At 43.2% G+C, this 15,639-nt stretch overlaps 1 protein-coding gene across 2 annotated transcripts in view; it reads left to right on the top strand.

Moving 5' to 3' along the window:
• The window catches only part of LNPEP (leucyl and cystinyl aminopeptidase), a 204,165-nt gene that overhangs the window by 61,908 nt on the left and 126,618 nt on the right, over window positions 1–15,639 (top strand). The window contains exons 2-3 of one of the 2 annotated variants that reach the window (XM_077462351.1): window positions 5,086–5,914; window positions 12,301–12,445. In XM_077462351.1, coding sequence (XP_077318477.1) covers window positions 5,086–5,914; window positions 12,301–12,445 — 974 coding nt within the window. Of the gene's footprint in view, window positions 1–5,085; window positions 5,915–12,297; window positions 12,446–15,639 lie in introns of both variants that reach the window. The other variant, XM_077462350.1, reaches the window with a different exon arrangement.

Genomic DNA, 15,639 nt, shown 5'->3' with positions numbered 1-15,639 from the left:
ACAACACTTAAAGAGGAAGTAAACACATAGACAGCGGTGGCTGTCTTCAGGTAAATATCTCCTAAACCGTATAGGTTTAGGAGATATTTCCTGGACCTACAGGTAAGCCTTAAACTAGGCATACCTGTAGGTCAAAGTGGTTTGTAAGGGTTTACAACCACTTTAAGGGCTCTTTCACACAGACGTGTCTGTGTACGGAGCCCGCTCTGCTCAGCGGGGGATCACTCCGTCAAGCAGGAAGATGACAGGTCTGTCTCTACACACTGTGCAGGGACGGACCTGCCAGAGTGTCGCTCTCCCCTATGGGGGATCGGATGAGGACGGACCGTAGAGTCCATCGTCATCCGATCCTCAGATGGATGGAAAAGTAGGTTTTTTTTTTTCTCTGTCACACTTTTTCGGATCGGAGCAGGTCGGATGTCAGCGGACATGTCACCGCTGACATCCGGCGCTCCATAGAGGTCTATGGAGCGTCCGTTCAGGTCCGCCTAAAAATCTGACAGGTGGATCTGAACGGATCGTCTGTGTGAAAGAGGCCTTACTGGTAATAGTCCACACAAATTGTAGCATCTGGTATGGTAGTGTCACGCACGGGTTTTTCCTGCCTCTGATCCTATCAGTCTTGGCATATGTCAAAAGACCCAGAGTGTTTTTTCATTTGATCTCCACATTGGAACAGTGCAGAGATTTTCCGATTAACTCGGCTCCTGAACTACCTTCAACCTGATTAAACTCTCCTTGCAGAGTATTTTGCATAGAGCTTCATACTAGAAAACATTTTTATAGCCGGGAAAGCAAACTTTTTTTTTTTTTATTTTTTTTTTTTTTTTTTACTTTTCTTTTATTCTATCGCTAGGACTGTTTGTTCAGTGTGTTTTTGTTTTTTGTTTTCTCTCTCTCTTTCTCAGATAATAGACTTGAACATATTTGCTATAGAAAGATTAAAAGGCGTGACAACTAGCCCACAAATATATGAAAAATATTATTTAATATTTCAACATGTCAAGTTTTATAATGCATTTTTTGGCAATGTTCTTTTCACTTAGTTGAAGATAACGCTTACTGCACAGATTGCCGTGTTTATAGATCTGATTTGGTAGTTCAGGCCTGATTCCGTCACGTTCTATGAATACAGTTCCATAAATTTCTGGTTTAAACAGACTACAGTGAGACAGCAGTATGTGAGGTTTGGAGCATTGTGATGTGTATTGTGTTTGTGTGCAGCATATAACCGCCTGATTTTCAAATTGAAAGTGAAAAGAAACTTTGCAGGTCTGCCACGAACAATATGTTGGTGCAACTGAAGCCTAACTAAAACAGGAAGTTGTTTGATAGTACAGGGCCCCACGTAAGAAAAGTGTCTAGATATGTCTGCCCTATGCACATTGCTTAGACTCTTTTTCACACTGGGGTGGTTTTCAGGCTCTTTAGCGCTGGAAATGGCCTCTGCTAAGCGCCTGAAAACTGCCTCCCATTCATTCAAGTGTGACTTTTCACGCTGGGGCGGTGCTCTTGCGGGACGTTTCAAAAAGTCCTGCAAGCAGCATCTTTGGGGCAGTTTAGGAGCTCTGTATTTAGCGCTCCCAAAACCCCCTGCCCATTGGAATGAATGGACAGCGCTTCGGTAGCACTGCAACACGGAAGATTTTAACCCCTTCTTTGGGGTTAAAAGCGCCCCACTAGCGAACAAAAAGCGTCATTTAAACAGTGCTAAAGTACCACTAAAACAAGCGGTGTTTTAGAGCTAACACGGCCACAGCCCCAGTGTGAAAGGGGTCTAAGATCAGGATCATATAGAAGTGATAAGGCCCGTACACTCGATCAGACTTTTTGACAACAAACATGCAAATTTAGCTGTTTTGAGGCAACATCCGACTGTGTGTACGCTCCATCGGCCAGACTTTTTCGGTTTTCATCTGACTTTTTTGGCTGTGTGAACGGACAAACTTTTTGACAACATAAGTCCGATGGAGCAAGTCCAATCGTGTACAAACACTCATGCTCAGAACCAATGCAAAAGATCAGACAACAATACAGAAGTTGACCAAAGGTGGCGCTGGAGTAATTGAACGTCCTCTTTTGTAGTGTCGTCAGTACTTTGAAAGGTCACTACGTTCGTTCGTGTTTATTGCCTAAAAAGTCTGATCATGTGTATGCAATACAAACTTACGGCCAACGCCCTTTGTACAAAAGTCCACAGGAAAGTTTGTACAAAGTCCGATCGTGTGTATGGGGCTTTAGTGTTACTAAAGGTTTTTTATTTTAAATTAAAATAACAGACATGTTGTTCTAACCTGCTCCATGCAATGATTTATTGCATAGAGCGGCTCCCAACCCCCCTCTTCTTGGGTCCTCCAGCGTCAATCCTGGCAGCACACAGTGTTTGAACTCTCCCAAGCTGTGTATGGCAGTGTTTCTCAACCTTTTTTCAGTCAAGGCACCCTTTTAAAAATTGACAGTCTTGAGGCACCCCATTCTAAAATGTAAAAACTATTCTAATAGTTTTCCATAATGCAGCAACATCCACACACGTAGGACACCCAATGTTAGAGATGATTTATTTTTCCAAAGCAAATACACACTGTTTTTCTCCATCACTCAGCTAATGTGACCCAAACGCTGATGGAGAGGGGAATGGGAGGGTCAAGCAAGGATACTATGTAGGCGACTGGCATCCGCCTTATCAACTGATGATGTCGTTGGGATGCTAGTGATTGACAGCAGCAGGAGCTAATGGCTTCTGCTGCTGCTTGAGTGCTATGGGAAGAGGAAGAAAGGGCAGAATAGGTGCAGCCATGGACAGTGCAGGATCTATTCTCTCCACTTTCCCTTCACACAGGGAAGGAGGTGGCAGAGAAATAGAACATTATTTTTCCCCTAATGCAAAGAATGTATTTTCGTTTTAGAATCACTTTAAGGGAATAGATGCTTTTTTTCTATTAATCGTGTCCATAATAGTACTGCATACATTGAAAAAACATTGAAAAAAGGTTTACTTTGAAGAAGAATACCAGGTATAGATATTTTTACTTGGTTACATTGTTCCAGCTTGGACCAATATTGCTATACTTGTGGGATCCCAGTTGAAGCTGGATAACGTTCTGGAAAGCTCCTTAATTTTTTTTTTTTTTTTAAGGGTCCTTTCACACGGGGCGGATCAGTTCTGATCCGCCCCGTGGATATCCGTTTGCTCAGCGGGGATCACTCCGCCGATCCCCGCTGAGCAGGGAGATGACAGGTCTGTCTCCGCACACTGCGCAGGGACGGACCTGTCACAGCGCCGCTCTCCCCTATGGGAGATCGGATGACGACGGACCGCAGTGCCCGTCGTCACCCGATCCGATCCGCAGACGGATGGAAAAATAGCTTTTTCCTCCGTCACACTTTTTCGGATCGGAGCGGGTCGGATGTCAGCGGACATGTCACCGCTGACATCCGACGCTCCATAGAGCTCTATGGAGCACCCGTTCAGGTCCGCCTGAAAAACTGACAGGCGGGCCTGAACGGGACGTTAGTGTGAAAGGGGCCTAAGGTTGCAATAGCTCACTGCATTAGCACAGTATGCGCCTTCTGTATTTACTGTAACAAAATGCTAATTTAATATAGAAAGAGTGAGTCTATTAAACTTAAGAAAACGTGGAGTAGAGTTTACAGTTTTTGTAATTTTATTTTTTTAAAGTTGCTTTTACTATATATGAATACATGACAAAGGATCCGAAAAGGACTATGAGTTAGCTACAAAGACAGTAAAGCAGCCTGCTTTTGAGGCTCTGTTTGTCTGACTGAAACGAAGTAAAAGCATAAGTCACTGGTGTGATGACACAAAGTGACTTGTAAACCTTCTGCTTATTTGTTGGTTGGATAAAAGATTAAAAATTATAATGTGCAATATCTCTATCACATCTGAGCAGCTCATGTTACTATAGAGTCACACATGTGGGCGTATACACAGTGGTAAATGACAGCCCACTTCCCTCCTCTTCCACCATGCCCAATAACCAGTTAAACATAATTGGGGGGGGGGGGGGGGGGGAGATATTGCATATAGATTCAAGAGGTTGTAAACCTCTGCATATAAAAAAAAAAAAAAACCCTGCAAGACAGGCATAATGAGCTAGTACGGTATGCATCACATACTAGCTCATTATGAAATGCTTACCTTCGAACAAAGCTGTTGCAGTGGTCCTCGCACACTGCTGTCATGGCAGACATCTTTCCCGGAGCTTCTTTCGGGTTTGCGGGCTCCGGCGTTGTGATCGCGATGATGTCCCTCCCATGCACGCACGTGGGAGCCGCCGTCCACGGCACCAGCTCGGAAGAAATGGCGACCGTGGGCTGTTCCTGCAGAGCACATGCGCCAGTGATGTCACTGGCTGCATACACTGGAAATATCTCCTGCCCGGTATAGGTTTAGGAGATTTTTTCACTACCTAAAGGTAAGCCTTATTGTAGACTTGCCTATAGGTAAAAATCTGCAGAGGAAGTTCCTCTTGTTTCTCTGTAGACAGGCTGGGAAAGAGCTGGGTCATGTGACAGCTGTATATCAACTAGGGGAAAAGGTACTTTCCTTAAAAAAAAAAAAAAAAAAAAAAAAAAAGTGCCATCATCCACATACAGAAAGAGAAGAGACAATATAGATTAAAGTGTGTGTTTTAGTAAAACTTTAAATACAGCTTGGTTTATAGGGAAAGTCTTTTTCTATGTCCTAGGCCTGGGGTCTCCAAACTGCAGCCCGAAGGCCAGATGTGACCCTTTGCTAGCCTTTATCCGGCCCTTTTTAGGCCCTATTCCTCCAACTGACACCAACAAGAAGGCGCTATTTCTTCTACTGATACCAATGATGAGATACTATTACTCCTAATAGGGGCACTACTCCTCCTACTGCCCACCAACTCAGAGGCCTTATTTACTCCCACTGATGCTGGGCCCAGGACATTTTCTTCCCCTTGCTGGCCACAATCCAGCCCTCCTAAAGTCTGCAGGACAATAACAGGCCCTTTATTTGAAAAGTTTGGAGACCCCTCTCCTAGGCTATTGAACAACTATTAAAAAGCTGCTAATCCTAACCTGTATTTTTATTTTCAGATCGGACCCAGTTGCCCAGAAACATGATTGAAAACAGCATGTTTGAGGAGGAACCAGATGTGGTCGATCTGGCCAAAGAGCCTAGTTTAAATCCCCTGGAATCTGAAGAAGTAGAGTATGAACCTCGGAGCTCACGATTATTGGTACGTGGTTTGGGAGAGCATGAATTGGATGACGATGAAGAGGATTATGAATCTTCAGCAAAGCTGCTGGGCATGTCGTTCATGAACAGGAGTTCAGGTCGGAGTAACCCTGGGAACTTCAGACAGGTTCAGGAAGGACTGTGTCCTACACCTTCAGCAAGGACAGCGATAGTGAGCATCGTAGTGGTTATCATTGTAGTGTCCATAGTGACAGTGGTTTACTTGCTTCCAAAGTGCACATTTACCAAAGATGGATGCCATCAGAAAAACCACACAATTGAACTGGTTTACCCTATAGCTACTAATGGGAAGCTGTTTCCCTGGACAAAAAGCAGACTTCCAAACGCGATCATACCACTGGAATACAACATAACTCTGAACCCCAATCTGACCACCATGATGTTTTATGGTAGTGTTCAGATTAAAATGAAAATTATAGAGGACACAAAGACTGTTGTACTTCATAGCTCAGGTCTACAAAATGTTGAGGCAAGTGTAATTGTAACCGGAGGGACCACTCACAAGCTCAGCATTTTGGAATATCCAACATTTGAAATGATTGCAATGGATTTACCAGAAAAACTATCAAAAGGAACGGAAATTACAGTCAAAATTGAATATTGTTCCAATTTTTCAAGTTCTTATTATGGATTTTATAAAATCTCCTATGCGGATGAAGGCGATAGGTAATTGGCTTTCGTTCTCTTATTTACTTCAATTGATGTCTCCAGAAGCTAGTGCGCACACTACCCAAAGAGTAAGGTTTTGTGGAGTTCTGCTTCAGGTTTCCTAACTCCAAGTTAAAGCTGAAGTGCAGAAATGGCTAAACACAAATGAAATTTTATGTATGTGGGTATATGTGTATATGTATATATATATATATATATATATATGTATGTATATATATATATATATATATATATGTATGTATATGTGTATATATAAATATTTTATAATTTCTCCTGAGATTTACATAGCTTTGCCTCCATGTCGGTTGCATTGCTGCTATATTCCTTCCTATATTCCCCTTCCTTCCGATTGCTGTCTCTTGGGGAGACTAACCAAAAATCTGCAGATAGAACTTGTCCCATAAGTCAGCAATCTGCAGGGGCCTAACTGTTCAGGGAAATGCTGCCTGTCCTTTTTGCAGGAAAGAGTTTGTGTTCAACAACTTAGATTTCAGGATATAGTGTAAAAGAGAACCAAACTCTCAGTCAACATTAAGGCTCTATGCACACTAGACACTCAAATGCTTAAACTCCTAATATTTATAAACTAACATATTTGCAATGTTTAGGAGCATTTTTAAGTGTTTAGGAGCGGTAGCATTTTCGTAAAGGAGTGGGTGATTGCCCGCATTCTTAACAATCAGTGAATAGCTGGTTGTTAAGCGGGCGCCGAGTCTTTATCAACGGATGACTCATCAGCATGGGGATTCCCCCCGTCCCAATCCATACCAGACCCCTCGGGTCTAATATGGATTTTAAGGGTAACCCCACACCAAAATAAAAAAACATGGTCCCCCCCTAAATCCATACCAGAACTTTAGGTCCCTGTTGAGGACAAGGGCCTCTTCCCCACAACCCTGGCCCAGTGACCACAGCTGGAAATGCTAGGGGGGTGTTTTTAACAATTTCTCAACAAAATGAAGCATGGAGACCTGGATGGATGAGTTTGCTTTGAGTATTAAGAATGAATAGAATAGGGTTTGTTTGTGGTGCTCCGATGTAGTTTTGTTCCATTTTCAAGTGTGTGGCTGGGGGACAAAGGAATATTGTGCGTTCTAATGGTCTGTTTCTTTTTATGTCTTAAGTTTTTTTGGGGTTTTTTTGGTCCGGTTTGCAACCAGGAGGCACATAGTGGTATAGTGGCAAGCTTCACTTGTATTTGGGCATTGCATAATATACATACATACATTTTCTCTGGTAAATAGTGAGCTGTGTATGTGATATGGGAGGAGTTTTGATTAGTTCATCTGCACTTGCTGTGCCCCAATGGATCCACTGCTCTGGCACCTTCTGAATGGTTGTTGGGGACATTTTCAACATTATTGGTAATTGGTGCACGTTGTTAAATTAGTGTAAATATTGCAATGTGTGGGGTTAGTGAATTGGTCTCCCAAATTGAGAGAGGACTGGATTTGGCTTCAAATGCCACTCATGCATTTAAGGAATTTTCATTTTCTTTGAGGATTGCAACTTCTGGAAATGAGGAGACTTGATTATACTCTGCCGGTGTTGGCTAACAAAGGGCTTAAAAACTCCCCGCCCGCAGTGCCTGTGACCGAGAGTGAAGGGGAAGCAGTAGGCTGATAGGGTCCCTTTTCCATCACTCTGCTTTGTTCTCCTATCAGCAAGTTCCTAGTTGGCACATGAGCAGTGCAGCACTTCTTCCAGTCCAAGCTCTGGATATTGCAAGATGTTAATACCAGGTCAAATCCAGGTATTCAGGAAAAGGTGCATATGGAAGGAAGCAAAATTTGTGTTTTTGTTTTTTTCATTTAGCAATTATGGAAAGTCTTGTGTACATTTCACATTGCATGAACTTGGAACCTTATCTCCCTGCACGTTAAGGGCCCTTGCTTTTTAATACATTGCTTTTAAAGAAAGAAAAGCCAAAATAAGGGTAGACGTGACTCTGTGCCCCCAGCCCTGCAATCTGTTCATTCCCCTGGGTACTATAGCAGCTGTTGTCTGCATTGTTGTCTCTGTGTCACAAATGTCTCCATAGCCGTCTGCTGAGAAATCATCTCAATGGCACACATACACAGGCAGTGGCTGCCGGATGGCACTTGGGAGCGACCTTTTATTGAATATTATTTAAAGTGCGCCTACAATAAAACCAACTTTAACAATCTGAAGAAAGGGCTGACATACTTTTTCAGGAGTGAAGCGCCAGTCCAAGCTCTTTCCAGTACTGCTTACGTAAACAAAAATAGAAACGCTTGTTCGTTTAATTTTTTTGCAAGGTGAGCATCGGAGTTCTTATTAAGCTAACACTTTTCTTTAGCCATGATTGCAAACAAAAGTCTGGGCATTATGTGACCAGAACTGGAGGGAACCAGGAGCAGCATTTTCTCCAGGAAAGGCAAAGCTTGGATACACATATATACTCCTTTCTGTTCGAAGGAAACCAGCTTCTGTAGACTAGTCATGCTAGAAATCCAGCAATCTATCAGTGCTTGCAGCCAATGGCTGCACCGTTGATCGGTGTAGTTCGACAGGGGAGGGAGCCCGAGCCCCCCCCCCCCCCCCCCGTCAGAATATAATAGAATAGTGGGAGAGAGCCCTGCATCTATATCACTTGTGTTGATGCGGGCTTCTGTGAGTTTTATTTGTAAAGTCTGCTGGTTGCACAAAAAAAAAATCTCAATGTGTATACTAGACTTAACTGTTTATTCCCTTCTATTACTCTTTATCTCTTCTGCAAGAGGAATGTTGATGGCTTGCTGGACCCAAAGGTATATCAGATATGATCTCCAGCTTCAAGGGGCAGCTGTCTAATGTATATATCACTCCCAGCCAAATCTTTAAAGTGGTTGTAAACCCTTACAACACACTTTGACCTACAGGTAAGCCTAGATTAAGGCTTACCTGTAGGTCCAAGAAATATCTCCTAAACCTACACGGTTTAGGAGATATTTGCCGAAAGACAGGCACCGCTGTCTACAGCGCATGTACTGTAGACAGCGGCACACTGAGCGCGCCGCGGTCAACGGCAATATGCCACGAGTGGCGGCTCCCGTGTGCATGCACGGGAGTGACGTCATCGCGGCTTCACCGAATGACAGCGGCGGAGCAGTGAGACCCACTGAGAAGATGGATACGCTGGACTACAGGGGACAGCGGTGACTTCGCTGGCTCCTGTGTCAGGTAAGTGACACATAATGGACTACTATGCGATGCATAGTAGTCCATTATGCTTTACCTTTGCAGGGAACGAAAGAGGAAGTAAACTCATTAGGGTTTACTTCCTCTTTAAAGTGGATCTCAACATTTCATATTCCTGATATGTGCCTGCTGTATCATGTACTTGTATGGAAAAGTATCCTGTTCTCTTTGTATTTCTTGCTTTGTGTGAAATATCTGGTGATCCTGCCCCTGCTTTCCTGATTCAATATGACCACGCTGAGCACATCTATCCCATCGTGGTCAGTTTCCTGGCTGGTCACACCTGTGCTGACACCTCCACCTGCACAGCTAATCACCGGGAAGGTCAGTGTACTGCTGTTTCTCCACCCCACCTCTCTAAGCCCCTTATGCAGCTGAGAACAGAGATGACGTGATCACTCTTCCCCCTCCGCTAAGGTCACTTATGCTGGCCCAGTTTCTGCTTCCTTTCCGATCTACCAGGGTTCCCTGGTCTTTATCTTGGCCCTTGAACCCCCTGGACATTGCCTCTTAGAGATGATCCCTATATCTCTGGCATCTCGTATGACGGTATTCATCATAAAGTCAGTCTCTTTGCTGCTGACGCCCTCTTGACCCTTACCATTTTTCCTAATCTTCAATCCTCAAACTCTCCCGTTTCTCAGCCTTCTCTAGGCTTCAAGTCAGCCCCCATAAGACCACTGCCTTGGACATTACCTTACCACCCTCTTTGGTGGCTCTGCTACAAGCCTTTTTCCCATAAAAGATGGAAGTCCTCCTCCCTGGATTACCTTGGCGTCATGTTGACTCCTCCTTTACTCATCCCGTTTTGCCACCAACTACTATCCCTTGCTGCAATCACTTACGCCCTTAATGCAATCCTGGCGGTTTCCCTCTTGGATAGGTTGCATCCACACGGTCAAGGGAACCATTCTCCCCAAAGTTCTTTTATTTCTGTACTCTTCTGGTTCATGTCCCTTCCTTTTTCCCAAGATTATTGCAGAATAAGATCCTATCCTTTTCAATGTCCTTGGGTGTCGCATTCCACCAACGTTTTCTCTCATCCTGCATTCTCCCCTCCTGGTCTTCTTTCCAGGATACCCATGAGATGCCCTTGGCGGAATTCTATCACTTCGCTCAACTAAGACGATCTTTGTTGAGACGCAACTCCTTTTTTTCCCTTTCCAAAAAAACATTTTTTTTGAACACCTTTTGCCTCCTTCCTCCCATTCCCCCCCCCACCCGGTGAATCTATTCTTGTCTAAACGCTATAGACTTGCCCGAGGCCGCATCTTTATAAGTTGCGGTGGGAACGGCACTTGGAGACCTCTATCGAACCAGAGGACTGAAACAAAGCTTGGTTCTCTGTGGCTAAATGCTCCTTCAACACGGCCCGGCCCAGATAGCAAACACAAATCCATCCTATAATGACCAATGCTTTAGAGGGTGTGACCAATAGGGCGATTGTAGTACACATTTGTTCTCATAGGGTTTTGGTTCAGGGTGTTTTGGACTCCTACACTCCTTATTTCATATACCCATATGCAGAGATGCTAAACTTGCCTTGTTGCACTACCCGATTCAGGGCTTGTTTTCTTGCCAACAGAAACTGGCAAATTATTTGTTTATCGTGGCCAAACTGGTTATAGCCAGAGCTTGGCAGAGGTCCTCTGTTCCGTTTTGCAATGGTGAAGCGCACCATGATCAATGAGACAATGTAGAGTATTTTAAATGATTCTCACTCTAAATTCCTTAAAGTATGGTCACCTTGGTGGTCCTATTCTCTTCCCACTTTGCACCTGAGCGGTCTGAGCCTCACCTGAGTGTGGTCCTGTCACTTCCCCCCTCCTGCAGGACCCACCCTCCCCTGCTCCTTTTCTCTCTCTATTCTGACACCTACTTTCTTTTTTCTTCTGCAACTGAGACTATGCCTATGGCTGCCATTGGTCTAACTTTGTTCTAGGTTAACCCTGGATCCTCTGATTTAGGGCCCACCGCTTGTTGGCAAGCGTCCGCCATTGTTTATAATTTTTTTTTTTTTTTTTTTTTTTTGTCATCCTGACCTGTGGCGGGGGATCCATCGGACCAATAAATGCTTTTCCCTCCGCTGTGATCCAGTGCACCTGCATCTTGGGCCCTAGTTAGTTGGCCCCCCATGCCCTGACAAAATATATATGGGTTGTCCCATAAGGTCGCTCAGTAGACAGCTAATACCCATAAAAGTCAAATGGTTATGTTCACTGAACTGCACCCCTGCACGGGGCAATGTTTGTCAAGATGTTATACTTATTTCAATAAAAATATTGTTCCACAACTTTAATGGCATTCCAGTGTTAGACCGTAGGGTTCAATATTGCGTTGTCCCACTCTTTGCAGCTATAACAGCTTCAACTCTTCTGAAGGTTTAGGAGTGTGTCTGTGGGATTATTTAACCGTTCTTCCAGAAGCGCATTTGTGAGGTCAGGCACTGATGTTGGACTGTCTGGCTCAGTTTTCACTCTAATTCATCCCAAAGGTGTTATAGTGTCAACAGTTTAGTTAATGTAGTTTTGTTTATTAAAGTATTGTCATTTTTACTAATTATATATCCCATATACATGTGGCCAGAAATATTTGCTCTTTTTGAATATATATTTCGCTCTTTTTATAGTGCTTCTCATTGCTGGCCTTTTCCTATACCTCCAGTGCAAATCTATCTATGTGTTTAGACTGATCATAAAATCAATGCAGTCTATAGGTGGCTTCAGAGCTGTTGATAGGCAATATTGTCACTTTAAAAAAAAAAAAAAAAAATTCAGGATGTGATATTATAACATAAAAAATATATATGTTTACTGAACATCTAATGCATATAACTGACGTTCGCTGAACCATGCATCGTAGTTAAATTCCAATAGTGAGCTGGCTGATGCATTGGAACAAAAATCCACAGTTTTATAGTTGTTTGTTCAGTTCTACTAAACATGTTTGAATTTTATATCACGCATGTTTACATATAATTCATTTGTACATGTTGCTGTAGCGGTAAAAGGAAGTATGAGCTCTCTGGGGTGTTTTTAGTCTAATGCTGTGCTATTAGAAAACAAACATGTCTAATGCCTCCTGTATGTTCCAGTAATGTGACCTGTGCTACAATAGCCATTATCAGACTAAACAGGGATATGGGAAGACATTATGCTAATGTTTACTTTCATGTTTAGCAGCAAAAAGTGGCTTGCAGCGACACAGTTTGAGCCTCTTGCAGCAAGAAAAGCTTTTCCATGCTTTGATGAACCAGCGTTTAAATCCACATTCCGAGTGAAGATCAAAAGAACTGAAATGCATATTGCTTTATCAAACATGCCCAAGGTAATCTTGTTTCTCTCTTATCTTGATGATGGGAGCTTATAGGCTCTTAATGTTCTTAATCCTCCAGTGATTTGATATTTAGAGGGGGTGGATTCAACAAAAAAAGAACTTGATATATCACATAAAGTCCTATATACAGTTGTCATTACACTGTACGACTCGCCTGTCCAAATTAAAAGAAATTCTGCTATGAGTTTTACTAATAACCGTTAATCTTTTGGCTGCTAAGGTTTAGACAATTTAACCACTTCAGTACCAGGCACCTTATGCCCCTTCCTGCCCAGGACAATTGTCAACTTTCAGCGCTTTCACAATTTGAATGACAATTGCGCGGTCATACAACACTGTACCCAAACTAAATTTTTAGCATTTTCTTCCCACAAATCAAGCCTTCTTTTAGTGGTGATTGATCACTACTGGGGTTTTTATTTTTTCTAAACAAACTAAAAAAAAATGAGTTTTTCGTAGTTTGTCATAAAATTTTGTTTTCCCCTTCACTGACGGGCACTGATATGTAGAATTGATGGGCACTGATAGGCGGTAATGATATGCAGCACTGATGGGTACCAATAGGCAGCACTGATATGCAGCCCCAATGGGCACTGATTGGCAATGCAGTATGGCTACCTGGAGGTGACCTGTACACAGAATGTGCACGGAACGCCCCCCAGAAACATAATTTCCTGCTTGCGCGATTAGCTCACTGTTTTCTCAGAAGTCTGCACTAAGATACAAGTCAGATTTATTTTTTTATTTTTTTTGCACCCCTCTTTTTGTGAGATATTCCCAGTGGGAAATCAATCTAAAGGGATGTAGGCCCAGCAATTGTCCTCATTACAGGCCGGATTCTGCAGCAGCTGGTTGATAATTATGAAATCACTCCCATTGCACTCACTCAACACAGATGAACACACATGGATTTCTTCAGAATAAGGAAAGGTGGGAATTTGCAATAAAAATGGCTAAAATCCTTGTAATGCACATAGATCACCCAGAGGGAATGTTTTGTTGCAAAAAAAAAAAAAAGTGGAGTTACACTTTAACCACTTAAGGACCACTGCATGTAAATGTACCTCGACACAATGGCACCAATAGGCACAAGCACGTACATGTACGTGCTTGCCTTCCAGCGGGTGGGGGGACCGATCAGACCCCCTCCCGCTGGCTGCGGCGGTCCATTTCGCTTCAGGAGCGATCCGGGATGAGGGGTGCCATACGCGGCTAGGTTCCCAAAAAGTCCCACATATGTGGTATCCCCGTACTCAGGAGAAGTAGCAGAATATATTTTGAGGTGCAATTCCACATATAGCTATGGCATGTGTGAGCAATATATCATTTAGTGACAACATTTTGTAAACTTCTTTTTTTTTCTTTTTTTTTTTTGTGTCATTATTCAATCACATGGGACAAAAAAATATATTCAATGGGCTCAACATGCCCCTCAGCAATTTCCTTGGGGTGTCTACTTTCCAAAATGGGGGTCATTTGGGGGGGTTTTGTACTGCCCTGCCATTTTAGCACCTCAAGAAATGAGATAAAATGTACTCTAGTTTGTAGACGCTATAACTTTTGCGCAAACCAATAAATATATGCTTATTGACATTTGTTTTACTAAAGACATGTGGCTGAATACATTTTGGCCTAAATGTATGACTAAAATTTAGTTTATTCGATTTTTTCTTATAACAAAAAGTAGAAAATATCTCTTTTTTTTTTTTTTTTTTTTTTTTTTTTAAATTTTCAGTCTTTTTCCTTTTTATATCATAAAAAATAAATATCGCAGAGGCAATCAAATACCATCAAAAGAAAGCTCTATTTGTGGGAAGAAAAGGACGCAAATTTCGTTTGGGTACAACATTGCATGATCGCGCAATTACCAGTTAAAGCAGCGCAGTGCAAAATTGTAAAAAGAGCTCTGGTCCTTAGGCTGACAATTGATCCGGGGCTTAAAGAGGGATTCCACCTACAAAAAAAAATCTTAAAAGCCAGCAGCTATAAATACCACAGCTGCTGACTTTTAATAAATGGACACTCGCCTGTCCCGGGGTCCAGCGATGCCAAGGCCGATCGATCTCTCGGCTGCTGCCGCCACCATTCTAGGTGAGGGAATCAGGAAGTAAAGCGTATCGGCTTCACTTCCCGGTTCCCTACTGCGCATGCGCGAGTCGCGCAGTGCAATAGGAATTGTCCACGCTGTCTCTGAGACACGTGTGCGTCCCAGCAGACAGCGCGGCAGGACAGGAAGAGGCATAGACTCCCACGGGAGTCTATGCCCGGAAGTGGGTGTAAATACCTGTCTTTGTAAGGTATCTCCACCCCCCTCCCCCCTGAAAGGTGCCAATTGTGACACCGGAAGGGGGGAGGGTTCCGATCAGCGGAAGTTCCACTTTAGGGTGGAACCCCACTTTAAGTGGTTAAAGTGGAACTTTAGTCAGAAAATGAAATCCTGCTTGATCACTTTAGGCTGTCCGTTTTTAGCTGGTATAGCTATGTTAAACATTACAAATAAGTGTCTATACTGTTTAAATTCCAGTAATACACTTTCGCCCTGCTCTGCACGTGCTCAGTTCTCCGTTTGTGGCATTTTTTGGCATTCTGTTGAAAATCAGAACCACTAGAGGCTATTCTGTGGATAGCCTAAAGGTTTACTGTTGTTCAGGGGCTCTGGACTTCAGCAACATGGCGTCCTCTGATGGGAATAATTCTGGAGGCAATTTTATAGCACACCCTAATTTTGGTAGCATAATTATTAATGTAGAATGTATGTTCCTTGCTAAAGAACATTATTTTTTATGAAGTTGTAAAGTGGTACAAGCTGAAGTTAGAAGCTGATTGGTTACTATGCACGGATTTCATGTGTACCAGTTTTAATAAATCTCTCCCAATATATGATTTTAATAAAAACTGAATTGCAAATCATGAACTTGTTGCCGCCCACCCACCGTTAAATGATGGTGAGGCAGTGGGGCTCTCGTTCTGGGATGCCGTCATATGACGGCATCCCAGAACAGCCGCTCAATCGCGCCCGCTGCATTTGCGGCTGTGCCGTGTTGCTAGGACACGGCGCGGCCCTGAACTCGCGTACGCGGCTTTTTAACCATGTGATCGCCTGTGTCCAATCACAGCCGGTCACATTTAAACAAGGAGGTGCTGGTAATCGGCGCTCCTCGCCCCACACTGACAGAGTGTGTGGC

This window comes from Lithobates pipiens, unplaced genomic scaffold (assembly GCF_037356315.1).
Source record: "Lithobates pipiens isolate NorthernLeopardFrog02 unplaced genomic scaffold, aLitPip1_a1.2 Scaffold_3, whole genome shotgun sequence".
Lineage (NCBI taxonomy): Eukaryota > Metazoa > Chordata > Amphibia > Anura > Ranidae > Lithobates > Lithobates pipiens.
Note: the sequence above shows the minus strand (reverse complement) of the source record. Positions and strands in the feature narration are given on the sequence as shown.